This window comes from Myxocyprinus asiaticus, chromosome 21 (assembly GCF_019703515.2).
Source record: "Myxocyprinus asiaticus isolate MX2 ecotype Aquarium Trade chromosome 21, UBuf_Myxa_2, whole genome shotgun sequence".
NCBI classification, from domain to species: domain Eukaryota; kingdom Metazoa; phylum Chordata; class Actinopteri; order Cypriniformes; family Catostomidae; genus Myxocyprinus; species Myxocyprinus asiaticus.
Genome location: NC_059364.1, coordinates 18,806,632 through 18,827,480, shown reverse-complemented (window position 1 = coordinate 18,827,480; position 20,849 = coordinate 18,806,632). Strand labels below are relative to the sequence as shown.

General features: G+C 37.8%; 2 protein-coding genes across 4 annotated transcripts; both read right to left on the bottom strand.

Annotated features, from left to right (window-relative positions):
- Positions 1 to 643: 643 nt before the first annotated feature.
- Positions 644 to 7,920, bottom strand: LOC127412135 (protein Wnt-8b-like). Its single transcript, XM_051648260.1, has 6 exons — positions 6,839 to 7,920; positions 6,182 to 6,215; positions 5,329 to 5,467; positions 4,165 to 4,290; positions 2,978 to 3,120; positions 644 to 1,831 (listed from the first exon to the last, which is right to left on the bottom strand). Exons 1-6 carry the CDS (start codon positions 6,907 to 6,909, stop codon positions 1,277 to 1,279), a joined length of 1,068 nt encoding a protein of 355 aa, XP_051504220.1. The 5' UTR covers positions 6,910 to 7,920; the 3' UTR covers positions 644 to 1,276.
- A 23-nt stretch (positions 7,921 to 7,943) lies between these two features.
- LOC127412134 (tRNA (uracil-5-)-methyltransferase homolog B-like) lies at positions 7,944 to 20,827 on the bottom strand. Of its 3 annotated transcripts, XM_051648259.1 has the most exons (4): positions 18,798 to 20,827; positions 15,308 to 15,513; positions 14,733 to 14,755; positions 7,944 to 10,789 (listed from the first exon to the last, which is right to left on the bottom strand). In XM_051648259.1, exon 1 carries the CDS (start codon positions 20,615 to 20,617, stop codon positions 19,187 to 19,189), a length of 1,431 nt encoding a protein of 476 aa, XP_051504219.1. In that variant the 5' UTR covers positions 20,618 to 20,827; the 3' UTR covers positions 7,944 to 10,789; positions 14,733 to 14,755; positions 15,308 to 15,513; positions 18,798 to 19,186. The 3 variants fall into 3 exon arrangements, with proteins under 3 accessions (XP_051504219.1, XP_051504216.1, XP_051504217.1); XM_051648256.1 differs by lacking the exon at positions 14,733 to 14,755; XM_051648257.1 differs by lacking the exon at positions 7,944 to 10,789 and having other exon boundaries at positions 13,721 to 14,755.
- Between the last annotated feature and the right edge of the window lie 22 nt (positions 20,828 to 20,849).

Here is a 20,849-nt window from a genome sequence, read left to right as displayed (position 1 = left end):
TAGACGCTTGATGATTTGTGGGGCAACTTGGTTCATGTTTTCCCTCTGTCTCAACAAAGTTAATTAAACTAGTCTTAAACAGTAAAGAAACATCCAAGCGCAAAAGCACTGGGAGTGCTTTGAGGATTACTAAAACAGAAAAGGAGGCATTAGTGAAGAAGAAATTGAGAGAGGCGTGAAGAAGGAGGACTATAATTAAATGCTTTCTCTCATTGTCTCTCTGCCCCAGGGTTATGTGACATCAAGCTGAAGAATACAAAAAGAAAAAGCCTCTATATGCTGAAGACAAAGAAATAATTAGATCTGACCAACGGTCGATAGTAAATAATTTGATTTTAGAACTGTTGTACTCGGGTTATAATACGAATTCAATGAAATTCAGTATTAGGTCTTTCATTCTTGATGAGTTTAAAATTAGTTAATGACATAAGCAAAAAGAATAGTACATTTAAAATCCATGTTCAAGGATCTAAAATTACTTGTTTTTGGATTTTGTCGTTATTGTCAAGCACATATAATAAATTGGCATGGAAAATAGAGAGGACGTTTCACTAAATAAACAGTACCTGGCTCAGATTAATTCCGATACTTTCAGCTAACCTAAAATAATGAAAGCATTAATAAGACAATACAGATAACATATGTTTAATTATGAAAGTAATGTGAAAAAAGGCAACATAGAAAGTAACTATCATAGAAAAAGAGCACTATAGTGTCTGTGCAATAAATTAACAATATACAAAGTGCTTCCTCTTATTTACAGTTCATATACAGTCTCTGATAAGACAAAACTATTATCAGAATGCTAAAACAGGCAGAAACAGACAAGAAAACATTTAGCAAGAAATTAATCCAAATGTGGCCCGATGATAAATAAAAAAAAAAAAACCTTTGTGTACGAAAATTCCAATAAATTATCTAGTGAATTACATCCCTGTTGGTGAAATCTCAAAAATGGGTTATTTACAGTCTATTGTGCTATATAATAGTTAGATGTGGTGTTCAGTGCTTAAAGTAGAAAGATGTATAGGAGTGATTTTGAAATGCTTGAGGCAAGTGTTTATAATATCAGCTCTGGAGATCTAGACTTCCATTAAAGCATTCTTTTTTTATTTTTTTTTTTATTTATTTTTTTTTATTTGCTCCAGTAATGTTCAGTTGTACCTTTAGAGTTCACAAGTTCTTTCATTCACAAGCTAAAGATGTTTTCTGAGACAAACGCATCTGCAAGCACAACTATCTGCTAGGCCACCACTGCAAACAGTTCAGGACATCTCTAGTGCTTCTTCTTTAACCGATAGCTTTTCCTGCGGCTGGCACTATCATTCTTGGTCCCCTTAACACAGTAGTACTTGGTGACAGTTTTACGGCACTGCTCACATTTGACAGCACAACACCAGTGGAACTTGCAGTTGCAGCTGGACACAGTCTCAGCCCTGCGCTCCTCTACAGCCAGGCCGCAGTCTCCGCATAGCCGCTTGCAGCTCCGCTTCTCCCATTTGCTTAGATTCTTGCCCTTCCTCAAGCACTCACGGCCCTCTGTGCCTGGCAAACCCAGAGTGCGGTTCTCCAAGCAGTAGTCAGGGGAATCCTCCAAGTGCACCAGTTCTTTACGTGAGATAGAGCTGAATGTCTCGGCAATCGCTCCACGGCTGGCAGCACTGTTACCTGCGCCACGCAGCAGGTCCACCTTCAGAGCCCTGTGATATTTCTCCTTTAGGTAGTTGCCCACCTCTCGAAACTCTGGCAACTGGAGCCAGCAGGTCTGCGTGGTGCAGCTTCCAGACACTCCATGGCACTTGCACGTCCTCTGCATGGTTCCTTTTACTGCCTGATTGAAGAGAGGATCTCACGTTAAAGAATTACCGATGCGCTTCTGTGGAGAACACATTTCATTCAATGGTTCATTCAGAATTAAGGGCTTCCATTTGTCATTCATTCATGCATTCTAGAGGCAAATGTTCATGTTTAAAAACATTCTAATTAGGATTGAACTCATCAGTCTAAACATACAATGCGCTCTTTTCTAGACAGGCTATACATCCAAAAACCTCCACTTAAAAAAAGCAGAAGGAAACTCTGAGTTAAGAGGAACCGGTTCAAGGTTCAAGTCTGGGTTTTTCTCCTTTTAGGTGCCCATACAATAATTCCTGACTTCAGCTGAAGCAAACAGCTGTCCTTTAAAAAAGAACGCCTCTTTTCTCAGGGAGGCATTTGCTCCGGATAAGATGCAGAATCAGGGTTTCACATTGAGCCAGATTGTTCAACAGGAAAGGGGTGTATTTATTTTGCATAGCCATTGTCAACATGTTTTCTGTCATGGGCAGACCCAGTGGCAAGTCCATTGAAGAGGAAGTGAAAAAGAATTCTTTCACATTTTTTATTCAGTTACAATGATGCTCCAGGTGCCAATGAATTGACAAAACCTGCAGACGGGGCACAGACTGGATAAACAAAGAGCACTTGAGCCACATGGCTGTGATCCCCGTGGCTTTCTCAAGTACAACAAAGCCCAACATAAATGTAAGATCCTTATTGCAAGAATAAAACTAAACACTTATTTGGGAAGCAACAGAATACAGAACCTTTGCAATGTGTGGACCCCTAGGTCGTCTAATTAAGCTTGCACCACTGATCCCAAGAATCTCAAGTTAAGGCCTTGTCATAAAGGACATTCACAGGCTGTAAATAGGCCCTTCTGGTACAGCGCACACTCTATTGGGAGAACGAGTGGCACCTTGCTTATAAGGCTGTGAATGAAACTCTTGGGTGGTAAGCTATCATTAGAAGCACTGAAAAATTATTCAAAAGGCACTCTATAATCTGTTGGTGGCCAACAGAGAGGCTTGAATTTTAGGCCCCATCTCATGGCGCAGTTAGGCCAACTCAATCCACTGTACTCTTGAAGGCAAAGGCTAAGAAAGAAACTCCTAAGCACTGGAGGATTTTTCCAAAGTGCAAACATTTCTTCATGTACCTTGCGTCCTACTTCATTGTTGTGCAGGTTCATGGCAGCTCGTGCATCCTGTCCGGTTTCCAGCGCATCCACAAACTGCTTGGAGATTGCCTCTCCAAATCCTACGTTATCACTGCAGCCTCCCCATAGCCATCCCTGGCCTCCTGAGACAAAACAGCATGATACAGAATAAAGTATATGACATACAGATACAATACAGTATTGCATTATATGTACAGTATAGTTTTTTCTGTGCAAGGATTTATGTTTAATGTTGTAACACCTCAAATCCTATCCTATCTTACAATCAAAAAATGATTTTTGCAGCTTGTTCAATTTACTTAATTTAACTAAAGCAACACAATTCTAGAACATTTTGCCATAAGTTGATTTCATTGTGTTCTATCTATTTAAATTTGTAAAATGAAAGTTTACTTAATCATTTGAGTTGGGACTTCATGGATACTTTTTATGGTGTTAATGAAACTGCATCCATTTCCCATCATACTTTAACTCATGGGATTCAATAGGGAGAGTAAATGTTAAAATTAAATGTTATTTAATGTGTTTTTGTGCAATATGAATATAAAAGGGTATACTTAATAATTAAGTTTAATGTTTTGTTATGAGATTTAGAAGATGTTGGAGTTTTGGGGGTCACCATTATGATGAAGAGTAGAGCTTGAGCTAACGATGAGGACAGGTGGATGATGTATATGAAATTTATTGCTCGCTTTGTTGAGCACATGCTGTGCTAACCATAGTATAGTTTCTAAACTACACTCTGTAGTGCTTCCAATCAGTATGTACAGTATTTAATGTGCTAACCTTCACTTTCACTAGTTAGTACATAAAGAAATAAAAGAGATTTATTTGAGTTACTTTGACACTAGGTTCTACCTACACAAAGTGTTTGTGTTGAGATAACATAGTAATTTTAAGTTAAGAAAACTAATTTCAAGCATGTGGAACCACTGTCCATTATTGAATCAAGTTCAGCCAAAGAGCTATTTTTTGAGTGTATGATGATTTTTGCTACACTAAATTCAGTCCAGTATAAATTTCTACTTAAATGTAGCATATACTTTTCTAGACCTATGTATAATATGTACAGTTGTACAATCTTTACATACGAATAATGTTAACTGACTTTCCATCAACTGTAATAATAAAAAAAAAAAATTCACTGTTGAGTTTCAGTTTATCACCTCGTTGGCCGTTCCTGGTGTCATCACAACCGCAGCTGTCAAAGTCACCGAGGCTGCAATTCCTGGTGAGGGTGTACATGACTCCAGCAGAGCTTATAGCATGGAAAAATGCTGTCTCTCTGTTTGCTGTGAATAGAAACAACAAAAAAATGACGTTATGACGTTTTATGATCTTGCCAAATTCTTTTGTTTTATACATGTTGTAGAGCGTGATGTCTTAAAGGGATAGTTAAAATTCTGTCATCAGAGATGTTAATGCCGATGTGCCTATTAACACCATTCACTTACATTGTATAGGAAAAAAACAGATGTAATGAAAGTAAATGGTGACTGAGACTTACATACTGCCTAACATCTTTTGTATTCCACGGAAGAAATAGTCATACAGGTTTGGAACAGCATGATGGTGAGTAAATGATAGTATAGGAGAGTCATTTACTGAAGTAGAGTAATTTAGAGTAAGTAGAGTTAATTTACTAGTAGAGTTCCATTAACTAGCATTGATGCTTCAGTCAGTTATGTATAAAATTTTTTCTCATTAGATGATTTACTCAAATCTGTCAAATACTTAATTTGCTTTTTTAATATTAGCCTTTATATATATTATTATATTTTAACTAAAATGTTTTTTATTTTTTATTTTATATTTTATAGATATTACCATCCATCTAGGGATGGCTTTTGACACTTTGCATCAAACATAGAGTAGCACTGTTGGTCTACTCTCACAGATAGTCAGTTTGGGGTCGACACTGGACTGCGACAGGTCCCCTCTTGGCACTTGAGGAATGCTTAATGAAAAGAGTCTGAGGCAAACCTTTGACCCGCACCCTTTGACTTGAGAGGGCGTCCATTTCACTCACTCACTCTTGTGCACAATATCCCCTTGGTGGCTTTTCTATTTGCCTATTAACAGACCAGGTTTAATTGACTCAAGAATGCAGTGTTTTCAGCCACATCAACATTGGGACTTAACTTTGGTTTAAACAGGATCATTGTGTTTTAGCTGCTGTTTCTGTGATTGTTACAGCTGGGCTTTGAGTCAGTATATGCACATAATAACATAACAAAGAACATAATATGAGATATGAAATCTATGCAAAACGATTTCACAGATATAGATTTAACAACTATATACTGTACATATCGGTCCATAGTTCTTACCACTTCTGAGTCCACTGTGGGTGGAGAGCTGAAGAGCCCTCTCTGGGCAGTTCCAGCGGTCCCACGCAAACTGATACTTGCACTCTTCAATACCACTCTGTGCTCCTGCGGCCACACTGCTGGAGTAGATCAAGTAGGCCTGAAACAATGCAAACCAGAACAAATAATTCTGGATGAAATATGCACTTTTAGTGAAGGGGTTACAAAAGAAAAAAATCCATGGTAAAAAATTTTTTTATCATACGTCAATTTTCAGCATGCACAATTCATATAAAAAATTTATGTTTGCTGTATGCTCATTAATGATGCAATTAAATGATAAAAAAACAAAAAAAACCTACGGTGAGAGGTTTCCCTATGGTTCCACACTGCTAAAAACTCAGACTCTGATCAGTAATTCACACAAAACATAAACAACAGGGTCTATATAGCGTGCTGAAACTGTGATTTACACAATCTAATATGTCTCAAGTGGTTTCGAAGAGACAGCACCACAAGTGCTCTCATGGGCGGCTGGGTTGCTAATGATGACCACCCACCAAAGGCCCCTTCCCTGGCCACTCAGTAAAAAGTCCTCACAACTTCACATTGTGAATGAGCTCAAGTGTGTGAAACCTATATTGTCCAGTCCACCCCAAGAAGCAAGCAATACCTAATCCACAGAAGACACATGTTTAAGAAATACAGCACCTGCATGTTGTGTGCGAATCCTTTAATTTGCCACTTGCTTGCATTAAGGTCACAGGGTCTACATTAAACATTAACTACATTAAATCCATAAATGACTTAGACTTTTTGAAGTTTCTCTCTCCTGATAAGGATCAGCAAAGCAGATCAAAAGCTGTTGGCTTACCTTTGGGCCAGTCATCAGGAAATTATTCACTGACCTGGAAGACAGAGCAACCTATTAAGTCAGTGTAAGAGTGTTAGCTCTGATCCATCACATAGAGAGACTGAACTTTTATGTTCCTTTTGAGATTACAAATAAAACACTATAATCTTATTACATTGAAAACATTGATAGCATCTCTAACATCTGAAAAAGTTAGAGCCAATTATCATTTTGTAATTACAACTGCAGATGTTAAAAGTAGATTTTCAAGTGAAAACTAGCCTACATTTAATGTCTCAAAATGAAAGTGTTGAGAAACAAAATATAAAAATATTTTAATCATTAAAAATGCACTTGTAACAAGTTTAATTCACTTTTTAATAAATAAATCAATTACAAAAAGCTTTCAAAAATTAGATCATAGCTTTTCCGCATGGTACCCAGTGAAACAAGGGTCAAAACATCTTTATCACAGAACATTAGGGAAGATTTTTAAACTCTGTCTTTTTTATTCCAGAGAAAAACACTCAATGCAAATGGTAGAAAAATTTAATATTGTTTAAACAAAGCCGAGATAAATGTATTGGCTAAACCAATCCAAGAGAAGCTACTAGATGGAGCACCACGATGTTAGCACCAAAATCGTCTGCTTAAGTGACAATAAAAAGTTGGACTTACCAACTGCAGCAAGACTTCATGTGAGCCATCAGGATGAAAGTGTAATAATAAACTTCCAAATCCATGAACATCCTGAGAGAGGACCGGCAGACTTTTCTTCACCTTGGAAAGCAGTGGGGTCTGCAAGAGCGCTATATAACCTACATCCAGAATTTAGAGGCTGGGGGTCTCATGTGTGAGCCAAGGGTTTCTGAAATGGAGCTCCTCTCATCCCAACAAGAGATTATCTGCTTAATTAAAGATTTTCCCTTTTCTTACTTGTTCAGCCAATCAGCACTATTGTACCAGAGAGAGACTGAAATGATCAAAAGGGCACCCTGGGCTCCTCCAGGACAAATAGCTGGGAAGAGCTCCCTGCGTGCTAACAGTTGGAGTGAATTAATATGAAATCAGGATGGCATCTCTAAGGTTGTGCCTTAAATTTCGATTTCAAGAGCAACATGAAAGTGCTTGATACAGTAGTGGCTGATAACACGAAGGGATTAATGGCATTATCTGGTGGATCAAACGACAAATGTTATTTCTAGTGTTAAGTTAGTGTTAAGTTATAGATTCATACATCTAATTAACCAGGATCCACAGAAAACATGCAGAACAAAAAGGCAGAAAAATGTCAATACAATTGTATGTGCATGATCAGGTACATTTTTAATTAAAGATTTTTGTTGCTATTGTATAGCCGTCTGGTATTTTAATAAAAAATGTTACAATATTTCAAAACTTCAGAACCCATCAATCACAGACCTTCGAATCCATGGGGCGAGAGACTAGGAAAGTTAGGAAAGCTGAGAGGATTAGGAAAGTTATTTGGGAGATTCCACGGGGATGTTTTTGGTTTACGGTCTGAGAGGCTTCCATGAGACCGAAGTAAAACAAATTTTACCACTAAAAAGAAAACCCTATTTTTTAATTTCTAAAGGTTATTATTACTATACTATTATTCTAAGGTAATAGTTTTACATTAGCGAATCGCTAAAGAAATCTAATAGAAATGCCCTAAATGTTAAACCTGCATCAATACTTTTAATTTAATTTTAAAAGTTTTTCTAATTTAACCAACTTTCAAAACTCAACCCCCCCATGCCCCCCCCCCCCCCCCCCCCAACTCACAGACATCGGATGACTCACATTGAGTTAAGCTGTGTGTCTTCAATTTTCTTTACATTTTTACATGCCCATGTATGGACTGTGGTCATAGCGAGGAAAAACGATTTGGTGAGATACACTTTCAGATGTGCACACACTGTATTAAATTAAGAAAAGATTAATATTGAGTTTATTTCATGGTACATATGTAAAACAACATTCCTTAAAAAGGCTCCCAGACAAAGGTCAACACAATATAAATAACTTATCTGGAAAATAGAGTACATTTTTGTTTACTTTTAAAAATTAGTGTATTTTAAATATATAAAGCTTTTTTTTAATTTGGAGAAATCACTATCCTAAAAAAAAAATAAGTGAAGGAATATTTTGAGAATGCTGCATGTGGTCATTCATTTGTCAAAAAAGAGCCAAGAAAAGAGCCCTCCTCTATTGATACATTTTATGATATGTTTGGTTTAAAACTTCTTAAGTGACCACAAGTTGAAATGTGCTTTGAGGTGTGATTTGTATTACATTACAATAACTGCAAAATATTGAATCTTTGAGTTAGTGAGATAATATGCACAGCTTTTGACGATTTACCTACACCTGGTTTACTTTCATGGTCACTTGAACTTTTTGATCCGGATGTGCACATTTTAGTGGTGTTTTGTGCTGAGATGAAATTATTAGGGATTATGAGGGCTCTGTGTCCACCTTTGTGTTTAGACTTCAACCACATCTTTTGGTTACAATTGTGCTAACCATAGGATTTATAAAGTATCAATGAAGTTCAGAAAAGTTCAACTCTTTTAAGGTAGAAAATAATGGTTCCTACCAATGGCACTGAGCAACAAACTTGTTCTCTCTGGGGTTGATGTTGTGGTCATAGGGCCTCATTCCCCACATGTGGGCTGCACTGTTGACCAGCCAGGTTGCATTAAGGGTCAGTGTGTATCTCAACAGACCAGGGATAAAGTAACCTGACCAAAGAGTCTCTTTCCAAAAGACCCAAGGAACAAACGTGGGGATGAAAAAGCACATCACCACCACCGACATCTTGTAATGCCAAGAGAAAGAGAAATTAAACATGTTCAAAACAAACATTCCAAGTCACCTTACCATACCATCTTGTGCACTTGTTTGCCATGTGTTTTTACATGGAACACAAAAGCAGATGTAAGGCAGAATGTTAGCCTCAGTCACCATTCACTTTCACTGCATCTTTTATCCATACATTGAAAGACAATGGTGACTGAGGCTCAATTCTGCCTAACATTCTACAGGGTTTTTAATTTTTTATTTTTGAGTGAACTATCCCTTTATTATTAGCAGTAAAGGCACAACTGGACAGAACACACAGTTTGAAATGTTGACTAACCAGCTGCCCTACTATCTGATTTGGCAATTTTATGAAACTGTCAGGATCCTGCTTTCTGTATAGTTTTTTGTTTCTTCTTTATTAGCAGGATCCTGGCACTTATGTTCTGTTGTTTCCTCTCTGTAATAATGTCTGTTATGTTGTCTCTCCATGTGTTTCTCTGCCCCGCTTGTTTCTGTCTTGTTCCCTGCCCCCTCGTTTCTCTTATCTTCTGTTAATTTGCTCCACCTGCCCTTCTCGTTTGCCTGCCTGATTTCTCCCTCTATATATTCTCCTTGTGTCTCCCGCAGAGTGAGTGCTCGATCCGGTGGCGCTGGAACACTGCATCAACCAGCAACTGAAAGGGATGGCTGAGGGGTCCAGTGCCATCGCCCGGCGTCGCATAATGTCAGATTTGCCAAGAAGGAGGAGATTAAATTGCGTCATAGGCCATTTACCACCATCATCAACACATCTTTTAACATGCCTCCAGTTGAAGAGTCTTATCCACTGATAATTTATACAGTTGTGCTCAAAAGTTTGCATACCCTTGGAGAATTGGTAATATATACCATTTTTACAGAAAACATGAGTGAGCAAGCAAAACACATTTATTTTTCTTATGGGATTCATATGCAACTGTAGGTTATAACAGAATGGCACAATCATAAAACAAAACATGGCAACAAAGAAAAATCTTCCATGCCTCGATGGGTCAGAGCAGTTTTGGCTGCACGAGGGGAACCTACACGATATTAGGCAGGTGGTTTTAATGTTGTGGCTGTTCGGTGTATATGAAGCCATTTATTATCACCACATACATGTGTTGGAAGTACTAGCAGAGAAGAAAAACCATGCTGCTGTGAGAGCAAGAGCCTGCCATTTTACAAAGCCACCACTCAGGTCCGATAAAGACATGTCATGAAAGGAGCGAGGATACTATGATGAAGTTGTGAACCGTGATGGGAGGGTGGTGCTGGTCAAATGGTTCGAAAATAGATCAGTCCTTATGGCTTCGAACTTTGTCGGTGCAGGCCATACGGATGAGGTGCAACGCTGGGACAAAAAGCAGAGCACGTATGTGAATGTCACTCGGCCAGAGGTGGTAAGGCTCTACAATAAAGCAATGGGGGGTGTCAACCTACTGGATCAACTCCAGAAATTCGTTCCAAAAAGTTGACCCTGAGAATGATAACACATGCCTTTGACCTCGCTGTAGTCAGTAGCTGGTCTGAGTACAGGATGGATGCTGAGAGGGCGAAGATCCCAAGAAAAGATGTCTTGGATCTCCTCCATTTCAAACTGAATGTGGCCCAATGTCTGGTGAGAGTGCAAAAGCCAGTGGCAGCAAAACGCGGAAGATCCAGCATGTCTCCTGAACCAGTCCATGGGTACAGACAACAAGTTCAGAAAGCAAGGCCCCTATCTGAAGTGCAGTTTGACATGGTGGACCACATGCCGAACTATGATGAAAAGAAAGAGGCCACCAGGTGCAAGAGGCTACACTGCACAGGAAAAACACACATCGTCTGTAACAAGTGCAACATTCATCTATGCTTTGAACCACACTGAAATTGCTTCAAGGAAACTCATCGAAAATGAAAATGAAAAACATATACTGTACAATACACAGTGATAATTTGAAGCTCCAACAAAAATCAACCAGCAAGTACACACAAGCACACTTGCACATGTGCACACACACACAGCACACAGACATATACAGTATACTCACAAGTGTGCAGAGACATATACACTAAGTCATACGCACAGACATAAATATGTACACACATACAGAGACATTTTTAAAAATTACAAAGTCTCAAAAACCGTTAAAGATTATTTCATCATATAACAAGTTTTATGAACTTTTGTGCATTCTATAATTACTGTTCATCACTATGTCCTCTTCAAAAACTTTAAGATGAATTCACATTTATGTGTACTGCAATAAAAGCATAAGGATTCCTCCTGAAGACTTCTTGACATTTTACATTTGTTTAGTCGTGGCATCCATTGTAATGGACATTAAAAAATCTAATAAAAACATGAGCTGACAAAGTTTTTTTTCAGACTAATTTCTGGAGAAGAGTAAATATCAGCTGGGTAAAAAAATTTTTACTCAGTAGAAAAAAAACAGGGCTGAAGGGGTTAACCTGTCTAATCACTTCCTTCCAATAAGTTGTCAATTTAGAGCACTGTAATGAGCCTTTTTCTCCAACAATCCCCTTTTACCATGCTATTGTATTTACTTTGAATAATGTGTTGTAAAAAAATCTCATCTGTATCTTCCAAGTGTATTCCCTCCAAACACTGGATTGAGTAGTATGGAATGTATTATATGATATTTCTTCCTAGTTATACTGACTCATTTTTATTTTTAATTCATCCTCCCACCTAATATGATTTTATTCAGAGTGTTCTGTATATCTCTTTCAAGTGCACTTTAAAATTCCTAACATTCTTATTGGATTAGTTGTATTGTATGTATCAATTTTATAGTTTATTAATGGATGCATTTCTTTTACTTCTGTTAATAAATATCATCTTACCTGTAAATAATTAAATTGTGAATTTGTAAGCTCATAATTTTTTGCTAGGTTTGAAAAGGTATACATTCCTTAATCAGTGAACAGTTGGTGATGCCTTTTCAGATCTCTATCTGCCAAAAACTTATCTATTTGGCATGAAATCAGGATCATTAGCAATTTCTTGTAAATTAAAATGTAAAAAAATCTTAATTTTACTATTTCTTTTTTTCTAACCAAATTCTAAAAGTACTATTAATACAAATATTATCTATTGATTTAAATTTGTTGCTTTGTTTGGGTAGGAAAAGGGATATACTGATAGGTTCCCCCATTTGATATATTTCCATCTTCCTCCATTTCACTTTAGATTCTTTGTTCATCCAAATCAGTATAGGTTGAATTTGGGCAGCTTTATAATCTTTTACATTTGGGAATTCTAGTCCTCCGAGCCTTTTTGGCAACTTAAGAATTTTCAGACTAATTCTAGGTTTCCTATTATCCATATATATATTTACAAAGTAATATATTCCATTGTCTAAAAACACTTTTTGATATACTAACTGGTAGATTTTGACAAAGGAAAATAAACCTGGGGAGAATATTCATCTTTATATAGTCTCTATTTGTTTTGTAATCAATAGTAACCTATATTTATTTATGACAGTTTTTAATGATATACAAAGTTTTCAGTTCATATAAATAAAGGCTTTTATATTTTAAATTTAAGCTTTTAAAATTAATAAGCCTGTGTTCTTGTTGTGGGACTACAGTTATGCTCAAAAGTGTGCATACCCTGGCAGAAATTGTGAAATTTTGGCATTGATTTTGAAAATGTGACTGATCATGCAAAAAAAAAAAAAATGTAAGGATAGTGATCATATGAAGCCATTTATTATCACATAGTTGTCTGGCTCCTTTTTAAATCATAATGGTAACAGAAATCACCCAAATGGCCCTGATCAAAAGTTTACACACCATTGAATGTTTGGCCTTGTTACAGACACACAGGGTGACACACACAGGTTTAAATGGAAATTAAAGGTTAATTTCCCACACCTGTGGCTTTTAAATTGCAATTAGTGTCTGTGTATAAATAGTCAATGAGTTTGTTAGCTCTCACGTGGACGCACTGAGCAGGCTAGATACTGAGCCATGAGGAGCAGAAAAGAACTGTCAAAAGACCTGCGTAACAAGTTAATGGAACTTTATAAAGATGGAAAAGGATATAAAAATATAAACAAAGCCTTGAAAATGCCAGTCAGTACCATTCAATCACTTATTAAGAAGTGGAAAATTCGGGGATCTCTTGATACCAAGCCAAGGTCAGGTAGACCAAGAAAGATTTCAGCCACAACTGCCAGAAGAATTGTTCGGGATACAAAGAAAAACCCACAGGTAACCTCAGGAGAAATACAGGCTCCTCTGGAAAAATACGGTGTGGTTGTTTCAAGGAGCACAATATGACGATACTTGAACAAAAATGAGCTGCATAGTCGAGTTGCCAGATAGAAGCCTTTACTGCGCCAGTGCCACAAAAAAGCCTGGTTACAATATGCCTGACAACACCTTGACACGCCTCACAGCTTCTGGCACACTGTAATTTGGAGTGACGAGACCAAAATAGAGCTTTATGGTCACAGCCATAAGCGCTATGTTTGAAGAGGGGTCAACAAGTATTGTGCTCCTTGAAACAACCACACCATGTTTTTCCAGAGCAGCCTGTATGTAAATATTTGATCAGGGCCATTTGGGTGATTTCTGTTATCATTATGATTTAAAAAGGAGCCAAACAACTATGTGATAATAAATGGCTTCATATGATCATTATTCTCAAATAAAAGACAGTTTTTTTGCATGATCAGTCATATTTTCAAAATCAATGCCAAAATTTCACAATTTCTGCCAAGGTATGCAAACTTTTGAGCACAACTGTATATGAATTCACTTACACATTGATATACCAGCTGTTTATATATTTTTTATTTTTAATCACATTAAGAATTTGTTTGCAGTAGTCCTCTTGAGCTCTCGTAGCAGCCGCTGTTTCTTGTTGTGTAAATGTCTTTAATTGCTTCATAGTTTTAGTTATCCCTTGTACTGTGTAACTCATGTGTTTTAAGTCTTTATGATTTCATGCTGAACTCTGTGTAAATGCATTTTAATTTTTTAAAAATATTTTTAAACAATGTATTGCGCACAGTTTAAATCAATTTAAATTCTTGTTTTCAGAATCATCAGCTTTCAGCAGAGAGGTAAATCCCGCTGAGTCTCTCGCGAGAAGTGAATCACATTCTCTCACATGATTGGTTGTGCGCTGCAAACGTCACTCATTCATGTGCAGGAGCGCATAATCTAATCTTAAAGTCAGGATCAAAGCCTGATTTGACAGAGAAAGTTGATGAGCTGCATCATGGTACCAATTAAGCCTAATTGGTTTGAATTTGTCAACCTGAAACCAATCCTGAAACCCTGAGTTCGTTCAGCGACCTTCATGGTACAGGCCTCAGGACACAGAGGTGTAATGGAAAGTATAAAATAATGGTTAAAGTCAGTAAACAGCATTTGTGGCGTAATGTTGATTTCCACAAAAAATAATTTCAACTCGTCCCTCATTTATTTAATAAAACATTGCGGTTACGGTTAAGTTTAATTTAACATTTTATCACACTAAAACCATGTTAACACACAATGTTTACATCTTAGCTTAGCTATACTTTCGAAACGGTGTGTTAGCATTTAAGACTGACCCGATTCACTTCAACTGTATTTTGCCACAAATGCTGTTATTCAGCTTAACTTGCTTTGAACCCAGAACATTCCTTCAACCACAAAACCCACATATTTTTGGACATAAGAAATGATGAAACATGGATAAATGCACAGTATGTTCTGTCTTCCAACAATAAATACTTATTACATTCTTCAGAAATATTGTCCATCCTAAAAAATAAAATATTAGACATTTTAATAGCCAGTATAAAGCAACATCAAAGTTATAAATGGGAAGAGCTCTAAAAAGCATGTATGCACTGAGTAATTTTTTCAGTGCAATAAGCTGCCAATGCAAAATAGTGTACTCTCTTATCTAGTAATGCATGTAGGTAAGAAGATTTATAAACTTTTATCTGAAAAATGACATTTTCTGGTAACACTTTACAATAAGGTTCCTTTTGATAACATTAGTTTATGGATTGGGTATCATGGACTAACAATGAAAAAAAAAATTGTACAGCATTTATTAATCTTTGTTAATGTTAGTTAATAAAAAATACAATTGTTCATTGTTTGTTCATAGTGCATAAACTAATGTTAACATATACAACTTTTTATTTTAGAAATGTATTACTATATGTTGAAATTAACATTAACCAAGGTTAATAAATGCTGTAAAAGTATTGTTCATTGTTAGTTCATGTTAGCTAATGTAGTTAACTAATGTTGGAAATCTAAAATGGAATCTTATTGTAAAGTGTTACCCATTTTGTTACTGACCTTCTCTGAAACATTACAATGCCATCTGCTTTAAGATCACTCAGCTCCAGCTTGCTTCCTTTCTCAGTAATGTCTGGGTGTTTACGGACCAGCAGCCAGCCAATATGAGCGAAGAAGAATCCTCTGCGGGCATTGTGTTTGTCTGCGTTAGTCGCTGAATACTTGTAGTGGACATGATAGTCTCTGGCCCATTCATAGATGTCATTCTATATGGATGAATATATTGTAATATATTAAGACTTTGGTTATATTGTTATTTCAAGGTTTGAAGTATGGTGTCATGATGACAGGAAAAAGTGAACAAGGCGTGAATGGCAGGTTGCAAAACAAATAATTAACCTATCTATTCTACCAAGTAGACACTTTTATCCAAAGTGACTTACAGTACATTTATAACAAGGACAATCCCCTTGGAGAAACCTGGGGTTAATTGCTTTGCTCAAGGGCACAACGGTGACAGCTCATGGATTACCCCAGAACTTTAACCACAATGCCACACCACCCCCCTTTTGAGCTGCATTTAAGTTTACTGCATTATTCACTTTGGAAGATTCATCTTAAACCCACCATTTGCCACACTGGAGAGATCCTCGGATGATCCTCCAGGCACCCTATTAGTTCTTTTAAAATCTTATTCTTAGATCCTGCAGGAGGATGTCAACATTTCCATCAGTAACCCCATCATAAAGGAACATTTTTAAGGCACTTGAAATATAACAAAAAAACATTTTTTATATACAAAAAAAGAAACATCCTCTTACTTTCAACTGCTTTTATTTTCAGCAAACTTAACATGTGTAAATATTTATATGAACATAAAAAGATTCAACAACTAAGGGGGGGGGGGGGGTCAAAATCAAAAGTAACAGTCAGTATCTCCACCAGCTGCATTAAGTACTGCAGTGCATCTCCTCCTCATGGACTGCACCAGATTTGCCAGTTCTTGCTGTGAGATGTTACCCCAGTCTTCCACCAAGGCACTTGCAAGTTCCCAGACATTTCTGGGGAGAACGACCCTAGCCCTCACCCTCCAATCCAACAGGTCCCAGACGTGCTCAAAGGGATTGAGATCCGGGCTCTTCGCTGGCCATGGCAGAACACTGACATTCCTATCTTGCAGGAAACAGAACAAGCAGTATGGCTGGTGGCATTGTCATGCTGGAGGGTCATGTCAGGATGAGCCTGCACGAAGGGTACCACATGAGGGAGGAGGATGTCTTCCCTGTTATGCACAGTGTTGAGATTGCCTGCAATGACAACAAGCTCAGTCCGATGATGCTGTGACACACCGCCCCGGACCATGACGGACCCTCCACCTCCAAATCAATCCCGCTCCAGAGTACAGGCCTCGGTGTAATACTCATTCCTTCGACAATAAAACTGCGTCTCGTCAGTAAAGAGCACTTTTTGCAAGTCCTGTCTGGTCCAGCGAAGGTGGGTTTGTGCCCATAGGCAACATTGTTGCCGGTGATGTCTGGTAAAGACCTGCCTTACAACAGGCCTACAAGCCCTCAGTTCAGCCTCTCTCAGCCTATTGCAGACAGTCTGAGCACTGATGGAGGGATTGTGCATTCCTGGCGTAACTCGGGCAGTTGTTGTTGCCATCCTGCACCTGTCCCGCAAGTGTGATATTCGGATGTACCGATCCTGTGCAGGTGTTGTTACACGTGGTCTGCTACTGCGAGGACAATCAGCTGTCCTTCCTGTCTCCCTGTAGCGCTGTCTTAGGCGTCTCACAGTACGGACATTGCAATTTATTGCCCTGGCCACATCTGCAGTCCTCATGCCTCCATGCAGCATGTCTAAGGCATGTTCACGCAGATGAGCAGGGACCTTGGGCATCTTTCTTTTGATGTTTTTCAGAGTCAGTAGAAAGGTCTCTTTAGTGTCCTAAGTTTTTATAACTGTGACCTTAATTGCCTACAATCTGTAAGCTGTTAGTGTCTTAATGACCGTTCCACAGGTGCATGTTCATTAATTGTTTATGATTCATTGAACAAGCATGGAAAACATTGTTTAAACCCTTTACAATAAAGATCTGTAAAGTTATTTCGATTTTTACCAAATTATCTTTAAAATACAGTGTCCTGAAAAAGGGACATTTTTTTGCTGAGTTTATATGCTTTCCTCTTCTTTTTATAACGTCCTGTAAAGCTGAAAACAACTTGCTTCATTACTAGCTTTTGGTGACCTCTCCTGGACATAAATGGAGCTCACACATGCCCATTTGCCCTACAACACTTACCGCTTTGGCCACTGGGTGGCAGCGTTTCAAAATTTCGGTCAACATATACCGATTTTGACGAAAGAAAAGTCTATCTATTCTTTCTGATTTCACTGCGAGATCAAACTGTTTTTTTTACCCAAGCCTCTGATTTCATTTATTGGACGTTTAAAATGATGCAGTTGGGCGAGGCAGAAGGGATACTATTATCTAGCTCTACCAGTTTCATTGGTTGCTTGGTTATCTGATGCTCATGTTGTGGACGTCATGTACACTATGCTTTTTGATTGCCAACACATCAGCTGCTTACCCTCGTTGAGAAATAAGCCAGTGAAACAGATCAGGTCACAATGCTACAAGGCTTGTGCCTTTTAATGCTCATGAGTTAATTAAAAAATGTAGGTCATTGCCCTTTTGCTATAGCCCCATTACCTAAATTAATTTGACAAATGATAGTGTTTGTACTATTCTGACAATAGAAAGTTGACTATCCAGGTAGTATTGCATTGCCAGAGACATTATATATATATATATATATATATATATATATATATATATATATATATATATATGTTAATAATCAGACAATAAATGTATGTGTTAAGGGGTAGCCTGTTACATTTATATTACTCTATATTGGAAATCTGTTGAAAAAGAATCTCATTTGATAACACTTGCATACATGAGTATATTTGTAAAGTGGTCACTGTAAAGATTATGAGTTCTGATAATGTGTATTACAGCCTTATAATACAATGAAATACAAACCAGTTTCATAGCCAAATACAATTCATATTCATAATATCTCTCAATATTTTCCATGATTAAGATCTAATTTTTCCACCTGGCTTAGTATTATAATAAAGCATATGCCTATTGGTGAATATATAGGAACAAACAGAAGAATACATTCTCGATACAGATCTTGTCTTCAATTTAAAAATGCACAGTTGGGAAATCATTAAGGTTATTGAATGGGCTTGTATTTATTGAAAAGTCCCAGCTTGTGCCTCCTGTCCAAAGTTTACTTAATATTTTCTAAATCTGTGCACTTGTTTTTGTTTTTAAGGACAGTATGCTATTCATTGTGAGCAGTCTTCTTCCAAATAACTACCTCAGCCTGTCTCAGTCACATGTAACTGTTTCAAATTGAAGCCCAGAACAGTGGTTAGTTGTGTTAGTTATAATTACAGTTTATTCTGTAGAGCACTGTTAGAGATTGCTGAATGTTAATTTATTGCTCTGTTGATATTTAGAGAATCTTACCTATTTCCACTGCCCACTTTATCACACTTAAACATCACATTTATAAATGAGGAAATTATGCAATACTTGCAAAACACTTCACATATCCTGAGAGAATTGGGTAAAACCCCTCTTCTTTACACATACAGGACATATAAGATGGAGGAGTAACACAATTGCACCTTCTAGTGGTAATAAAATGAACACCACTACTGGTAAATTAAAATGGGTTTACTCTACAAATGTAATACCTAATCGTTCTGTCTACAGTGAGACTCAAATAACATACTTCTGAAATTTGAATAAAAGGTAATCATACTGACAAGTCTGCTTCCAATTGAATGGCACAAAAATAGATATTTCTTTGATGTTTTGTTACAAAACAACCACATTCTTTCAGTTGCTATCTGCTATCGCTCAAAAACAAGCACCAGTTCACAGTGTGGAGTGTGTGGAAACAGGTCCACAGGAACAGCAATGGTTGGCATGAAAGCGTCTCCAGTGAGCTTCCTCTGAATATCTGAGCTACAGCAGAGGTCTCTGAAGTTTCTCATTGCCTCACCATCAGGTTTGCATGATATGTACACAAGCCTTCTGATGGCTGGATGGTTCCTCAAAGCTCTGACAACTCGAAAATGTAGGCCAGCTCTGGACGGATTCACAACAGCTGTCAGCCCTCCATCAGAATGCAAAGTGGGCATCAAACTTGGTAAAACGACCTCTGCTTTGCCTGAGAGAAATTCACATTTATTAACTCTGTTTAGTGCTGCATTATACTTGGCATCTTCAACTGCTTGCTCAATAAGCTCTATGCCAATTACTCTCTCCATCTGTGGGGATAATGAAATGCCAATTGCTCCTGTACCACAGCAGACATCCAGCAAAGTTCCCCCCACACAAGCCCGATTCAGCTCTGCCACAGTCTTATAAAGAGCTTCAGCTGCTCCCCTGTTCACCTGGAAAAACGAATCGGCAGAAATGCGAAACGTAAAGCCAAGGACCTCCTCAAAGATATGAGGCTGTCCATACAGAAGCTGATAGGGGGATTGTTCATGACTGCAATGGGTCATTGTGCTCTCCTGGAAGTAAAGAGAATCCAACTGACAAATTGCCCCAGGACCTTGTGTAAAATATTCCACCAGAGCAGCTTTATGAATGCCAATCTCCTCAGATGTAAGGCTTTGAGGATGGAAGTAAACTATAGCCATTGTATGCCCAGCGGAATTTGTTCTAATAGTGATTTCTCTCCAGTGACCACCATCATGAAACAAAATGCATGGACTCAGTCTTGAGAGACGTATAAAATCTTCATAGTTCCTTGCAACCATTTTGTGTTTTGGAGGCATGTTCAGGAGGTGGTCACCGTGGACACAGACAATGTTACCCAATTTTCCAGTGCCGATGTAAAATCCAACCGTCTTTGGATTCCCATCAACCCCTTTGTTGACAGAAAAGGTTGATTTATTGCGGTATCCATCACTCGCCGGTGAGGGTACTATGGGCAGAAGAGGGAATCTTAAGTCATTTGAAAACTTGTGGAATGAATCGTGAGCCAGTTGCTTTGTCATTTCAAGTAAGATCTTGTGTTGCTGTTCTTGTTTCCACTGGAGCTGTTCCTCATAACTCAGTCTCCATAGTGGTGTCACAGTGTCAGCCAGTCTCTCCTCCCAGGAGAGAGCATGCCAGTTAACAGGTAGTTTTGGTTTTCTTTCCTTCCTTCTCTTAACAGGCTTACTGTTGCCAGTACTGACAGAACAGTACTTGATTAAAGAATACCAAAAGCATGCTTTTGGTAGAGTTACGACTTGTTTCAACAATGGGCAAATTAGATTTAAGTGCATTGTTTCAAAGGTACACCACAATGGTGGCGATTTCTATATTAAATCAGCTATCAAGCACGTGAGGCAACGAACATATAGTGTTGTGAGAATATTGTTGTAATATTAGCACGCTAGTGTTCTGGATATATTTTATATATTAAAACGCGTACACTGTCAACACAGGCCAGTTAAAACAAACGTTCACTCTACCTTACTTGCACGTGCCTGTAACAATTCGAAACCAATGACGCAA

Bases quoted from the DNA above. Each gene is read 5' to 3' on its own strand.
- LOC127412135 (XM_051648260.1), bottom strand. From the start codon at position 6,909: ATGTTCATGGATTTGGAAGTTTATTATTACACTTTCATCCTGATGGCT. The intron at 6,216-6,838 runs GTAAGTCCAACT...TCTGTCTTCCAG, and splicing joins ATGAAGTCTTGCTGCAGTTG to GTCAGTGAATAATTTCCTGA. The intron at 5,468-6,181 runs GTAAGCCAACAG...GCATTGTTTCAG, and splicing joins TCCTGATGACTGGCCCAAAG to GCCTACTTGATCTACTCCAG.
- LOC127412134 (XM_051648259.1), bottom strand. From the start codon at position 20,617: ATGCACTTAAATCTAATTTGCCCATTGTTGAAACAAGTCGTAACTCTA.